Here is a 6751-nt window from a genome sequence, read left to right as displayed (position 1 = left end):
GAAGGTTGATGGAGAGAGGGAAATTTTATTAACACAAGTACCTTACTGTAGGATAGAACCAAGGTAGGTTAACCCGAAACGTTCCCGAAATATCACAAACAAATTTCTGCTATCACACAAACAATAGCGAAAGAGGAGCAAAAGAAAGAAAAGTCACCGGTAAAGAGCAAGAACCAAACCCATTTGGCACTTAGTGCCTATGACCGATTTTGGCAGAAAGAGAGTCCTATTTTCGGTAGACAACTCCCCACTCCCCTACTCCACGATTCACTCCCCAATTCTCTCCTCAAAACTTTCCTTTGACCAATTCAAACTCTCTCAACCACTCCCCAAATTCGGCACACTTCTCACTTCCCCCAACACTCTCAACCACCCCAAGAGCCATGGTCTCCCACTATCAATCAACCTCTTACACAACCAGCAGTAGAAAGAACACCCTTTGTGTAACACAAGATTCGAACTCTGGTCTCTAAGCAGAAGTAACACGCCACTTGCCAATAGACTAGCAGGCGCCTTATGTTATGCAACCCTCACATAATTTTAAAAGTCTACTGGCTAAGGACAAAGGTTTACTCAAATAGGAGTAAAAATTTGTTCAAGGCAAAGTTTCAACCCATGCCTTCCCAGGCACTCCCAGAGTACTAAACCACTAAGTCAATCATACATCCATGCCGCAACACACAAAAATAATTTAACGGGAGTTTTCGGGATTTGGGGTGTTACAATTCTACCCTTCTTAAAGAAATTTCAGCCTCGAAATTTACCTGATCAGAATAGTTGAAGGTATTATTGTCTTATCGCCTCCTCGGGTTCCCACGCATACTCCTCAGAACTGTGATTCCGCCAAAGAACTTTCACTAAAGGGATTGATTTCCTTCTCAAGACTTTCACCTCTCGGTCCAAGATTTGGACTGGTTCCTCCGTGAAAGTCAGATCTGGTCTAACTTCATTCTCCTTAATCGGTACCACATGCGTAGGATCAGAGCGATAGAGTCTCAGCATCGAGACGTGAAACACATCATGAATCCACTCTAATTTCAGAGGTAGCTCTAACTTGCCTTTATGCCCAAATCTCAGCACTTTCTTCCATGGCGAGACCTTCAGAAAGACAAAGTCTCCCACAAAATACTCAATTTCCTTACGCTTCAGATCTGTATATGACTTCTATCTGTCTGACGCTGCCTTCAATCGATCTCGAATTAATCTGACCTGAACCTCAGTATCAGATACTAGCTCAGGACCTAAAATACACTGCTCATCCAACTCAGTCCAACATGAAGGAGTGCGACACCTGCGACCATATAGTGCTTCGTATAGTGCCATTTGCATGCTAGACCAGTAGCTATTGTTGTAAGCAAACTCTATTAGTGGCAAGTAATCCTGCCAACTATCTCGAAAGTCGATCACACAACTCCTTAACATGTCTTCTAGTATCTAAATCACCCTCTCTGACTGACCATCTGTTTGAGGATGGAACGCAATACTGAAGTCCAATCGTGTACGCAGAGCTTCATGTAACTTTTTCCAGAACTGAGACGTGAAGCAAGGATCTTTGTCGAATATAATGGAAACTGGTACCCTATGCAGTCTCACTATCTTGGATACATACAACTTAGCCAGTTTTTGTAACTAATAATCTGTGCAAACCGGTATGACATGGGCAATTTAAGTCAACTAATAATCAGTAGCCCACTCACAAAATCTATAGTTACTCTTTCCCACTTCCACATTGGAATCTTAACCGGTTGAAGTAACGCAAAAGGCAACTGATGTTCTGCGTTAACCTATTGGCATGTCAGACATTTCCCCACAAAGATGGTAATCTCACACTTACGACCTGGCCACCATTATATCTCACGGAGATCTCTGTACATCTTATTTCCACCAGGGTGCATAGCATAGAGGCTACTATGCGCCTCTCACAGTATAGACTGCCTCAAATCAATATCCTTAGGTACATAAATTCTACCTCGAAAACAAAGTACCCTTTCATTGTTCAGCCCAAAATCCACAGTATTACCATTCTCGATCTGACGGAACCAAAGACCCAATGACTCATCTTCCAACTGTTTATTCTTAATTTGCTCAATCCACACTGGTTTAACTTGGAGCTTTGCCAACAAACTACTATCATCGAATAGGCTGAGACGTTCAAACATTACTCTCAGATTAGTCATAGCCCTACGACTCAGTGCATCGGCCACCACATTGGCCTTACCACGATGGTGTTCAAATCAAACAGTCATAATCCTTAAGCAGCTCGATCCACCTATGCTGCCTAAGATTTAACTCCTTCTGAGTGAGGAGATACTTGAGGCTCTTGTGATCCGTGTAAATGATATACTTCTCACTATACAAGTAATGCCTCCAAATTTTCAATGTGAATACCACTGCGGCCAACTCCAAGTCATGTGTTGGGTAATACGCCTCATGAGTCTTAAGTTGGCAAGACGCATAAGGTACCACCTTACCCTCTTACATCAACACACAACCTAAACTAACATGTGATGCATCACTGTAAATAGTAAATTCTTTCCCAGACACCGACTGAATCAAGATAGGAGCCTCAATCAAAACTTTCTTGAGCTTCTCAAAGCTCCCTTGTTGCTCATCAGTCTAGTTAAAAGGTATGCCCTTACATAGTAGCTTAGTTAAAGGCGCGGCAATCAAAGAGAACCCCTCTACAAATCTTTGATAGTACCCAGCCAGTCCCAGAAAACTATGAATTTCTGACACAGTCTTAGGCTACAACCTTAATTTTCTGAGGATCAACCCTAATCCCCTCCACAGATACCACATGACCAGGAAACATTACCTCATATAACCAGAAATCACACTTGCTGAACTTGGCATACAGTTGTTTCTTTCTGAAGATTTGTAGAACCACCCAAAGATGTTCATCATGTTCGTCTTCAGTTTTCGAATGCACTAGTATGTCATCGATAAACACTACAATAAACTGGTCCAGATAGGGATGAAACACTTTGTTCATCAGATCCATAAAAGTTGTTGGTGCATTCGTCAGTCCAAAAGGCATTACCAGGAACTCATAATGACCATAACGAGTTCCAAACACCATCTTGTGCACATCTGCCTCTTTAACTCTCAGTTGATGATACCCCGATCGGAGATCTATTTTAGAGAAAACTGATACTCCTTATAGTTGATCAAATAAATCATCAATCCTTGGCAGAGGATATTTGTTCTTAATGGTCAGCTTACTTAGTTGTCTTTAATCGATGGACATACACATAAAACCATCCTTATTTTTCACCAACAACACTAGTGCTCCCCACAGACTAGGTCAGATAAACCCACGGTTAGTTACTCTTGAATCTAGGTCTTAAGTCCACAAGCTCTTTCGATGCCATTCTGTAAGGGACGATGGACACCGGAGCCGTACCAGGAAGGAGCTCAATCCTAAACTCTACTTCACGTTCTGGAGGTAACCCTAGTAATTCTTCAGGAAAGACGTCTGAAAAATCATTAACAGTCCTGATATTCCTTACCGAAGAGTCACCAACATCTGAAACACTGACATAGGCCAAAAACACCTCACAACCCTTGCAAACTAACTTCTAGGCCCTTAGCATAGAAATTACATTACTCAAATAGTTTTGTCGTTCTCCAATTACAACTACCTCCTCATCTACCTCAGTTCCTAGTACAACTATTTTGTGCCACAATCCAAACTTACCCAATGTTTAACTAGCCTATCCATGCCCAATATTAAGTCGAATTCCCCGAAAGGCAGCTCTATAAGATCGGCCAAAAGGACAACTCCTTGTATATCCAAGGGAACATCTCTAAATAACTGGAATCCCCAATTTCTCAGCAAGAGTGCAAGTAACATAAGAATGGGTAAATCCTATATCTATTAATTCAGTATAAGGTACTTTATGAATAAAGAACGTACCCATTATGACATCTGGAGTATCCCCATCTTCTCGGCAACGTGCAGCATAAACCAGTGCCGACTACCTCACCTCAGTATAACCAGCACCTCTGCCCAGCGCTCCGCGACCATGACCCAAAACATTACCACCCCTAGCCTGACCACCCTCTCGGTGGCTGCTGAACATCTCTCTGTGCCTAACCCGTACCCATACCAGTAGCTTGCATCTGATCGGGACTCCGCAGACAATCCTTAACCCGGTGCTCCAAAGATCCACACCTCAGACATGTACCCAACTTCCTCCAACACTCGTCCTAATGGCATTTTTCACAATCAGCACAGAATTGCGGTCCAGCAGTAGCAGCAACAGGGGCCCTAACTCTGAGTGGTCCATCAGCTTCGGGCTTTTTCTTAAACATCTAAAAAGAGTTTCAGGGCTCAACATCCCTCTTACCACTGCCTTTCTCTCTGTTCTGGTGCTCAGTGCACATCACATCTTCGACGATTTTTTCCTTGTCAACTAGTGCTGCGAAATCCCGCTCCCTCTGAGGAGCCATCAAAACTCTTAGGCCATCCTTGAGGCCATCCTTAAATCGAACACACCGCTCATATTCTGTTGCCACCATCCCACATGCATAGCGGCTCAGTCGTAAAAATTCAGCCTCATATTAAACCACTATCCTATCTCCCTAAGTTAAGTTCAGAAATTCCCTTCTACGGGCATCCACATAGCTGGCACCCGCATATTTAGCCTGGAAAGTAGTCTTGAAAAACACCCAGGTCAAATGATTGGCTTGAATGCCCTCTTTGATGGTAAGCCACCATTGATAAGCCTCGTCTCTCAGTAGAGATACTGCACCTTTTAACTTCTGATCATGGGTGTAGTCAAGGTTATCCATGATCCTTTTTGTGGCCTCGATCCAATATTCAGCCACATTAGGGCAACTCCAGTAATATCACTGAATATCTCTACCCCATTAGACCTGAGTCGTTCTGTAACCGACCCACGGCCCACATTACCAGTACCAGGCCCAGCGACCCTTTCCAGAATCCTCAACATTCCTTGGGACAGTGCGTCGTCCCCAGCTGCTCGATTTTGAGACCCTATCTCAACAATAGGTGAAGCTGGTACCTCTCTAACTTCCTCATTAGGCTGGTGTCCAAAAGACGAAGACCCAGCCCGAGCACCCACACGGCTTCTGTCGCGGCCTCTACCATGAGTACCTCTAATGCTTATTATCCACTCGCGCTTTTATCTATATTAAAACTTTTATGCCGGTCAGTTATTATTCCAGTGTTTATTATAGATGTTTTATGAACAGTCTTATTTCAGAGTTTATTTTCGTAATTCGCCATTCAAAGTTTGCTCTAGCTAAAAAGTTTTACGTACAGTTTTTACTACCTAAAGTAGTCTCAATACTATTATTTCAATACAAATAATCAGAAGACTTATAGGATTGGAGCGGAGACTCGATGTACCATTCCTTCAGTAAAACATTTCCATAGTTTTGAAAACCCATACCCACAGTCGAGTTTTGCAACATGACTCTGATACCATCAAATGTAACACCCCAAATCTGGCCTTAACGCTATGGCTGAATCTATGATGTGATATTGCAGTGCTTTTCCACAACACAAATCGACAAAAATTTGTTTTTCATTAAAACTTCCTTAGACTCTAAATAAAAGGTTAGGATGACTAGCTCCTTGTGAAAACTCAAATTATTTAAGAAAAATATTAATTAATCTAGTTTCTCAAATTTTAAAATAGTAATTGTTGCAGAAGCTTTTAAAATGTATGTCGTTAAGTGTGATGATTTCAGAAAAACATTGGTTTCTGCTTTCTTGAAAATATGGGTCCTATTACTAACAGGTAAAATTAAAGTAATTAAATCCCCAAATTAAAATAAACCTTAAAAGGCCTTATTACATAACGAAAACCCAATATCAAATAAAATCTAACTCATAATATTTTAAATAAATTAACTACGTCGAGTGGCCACCTTCGACTCCTTCGTCGAAGTCTGGGGATTCTTGCACAAATAATAGATGGGTAAGTTTACGAGAACTCAGTGTGTGAAATCCCAGAGTTACAAAAAATCAGAGTAAATGCAATCTGGGCCTAGGTCCGTTAGTTCCAGTTAGGGCCTTAGCCCCATTTTTAGAAACAGTATCAGTCTGGGCCTAAGCCCATCTCAATACCAGAGGCAGTCTAGGCCTTAGCCCATTTCAATACAGTATGCAAACAAAGAGTCCTACTCGATCCATCTGCAACACACCATCTCCGTACTAGCCCTACACACCATGTGGGGATAAAATCGACCCACCCAACCCTACATACCAAAATCATACCAGTCTTGGTACTAAAAACACTATTTGCAGCAGAGTTGCCAGTAATAGGCTTATAGCCTTTTAGTACACTTCCTTAAAAATCATATATCCCACCCCATGTAATACAACATAATAATATGTGTATGCAGAGATGTCATGCTCAGAAACAGACATACATAATACAGGGGTATTTCAGTCGATTTATCTCACAAGGGTATAATAGTCATTTCATCAGTATAGGGTCTAAGTATACTTTACCGACCCAACAGTAAGTCCACAGTCATGTTAGGTGACCCATGCAACCTTAATAGTCATCTACAGGTAATGGACCTACAGCCAAATTTGTGGGCCCACATGTTCGTGTGGCCCACAAGCCAAAAATTGGCCTTAGCCATGTGGTTTACACAACCTAGCCTAATATTTACCACACTTGGTGCGATTTCTCCGTGTGGGGCCCACACATCCGACCCAGATTGGCCCAAAAATGTTCTGGCCCATGAAAACGCTCATGGCCATCTCGTCGAC

The 6751-nt window shown here is 42.1% G+C and overlaps 1 protein-coding gene across 1 annotated transcript; it reads right to left on the bottom strand.

Moving 5' to 3' along the window:
- Window positions 1-786: 786 nt before the first annotated feature.
- Window positions 787-4082, bottom strand: LOC107959110 (uncharacterized). The gene is made up of 8 exons (XM_016895127.2): window positions 3987-4082; window positions 3698-3814; window positions 3329-3578; window positions 2753-2949; window positions 2503-2616; window positions 1986-2213; window positions 1210-1380; window positions 787-1098 (listed from the first exon to the last, which is right to left on the bottom strand). The coding sequence occupies exons 1-8, from the start codon at window positions 4080-4082 to the stop codon at window positions 787-789; spliced, it is 1485 nt and encodes a 494-aa protein (XP_016750616.2).
- Between the last annotated feature and the right edge of the window lie 2669 nt (window positions 4083-6751).

This window comes from Gossypium hirsutum, chromosome A09, assembly GCF_007990345.1.
Source record: "Gossypium hirsutum isolate 1008001.06 chromosome A09, Gossypium_hirsutum_v2.1, whole genome shotgun sequence".
NCBI classification, from domain to species: domain Eukaryota; kingdom Viridiplantae; phylum Streptophyta; class Magnoliopsida; order Malvales; family Malvaceae; genus Gossypium; species Gossypium hirsutum.
This window is presented reverse-complemented; position numbering and strand designations above follow the sequence as displayed.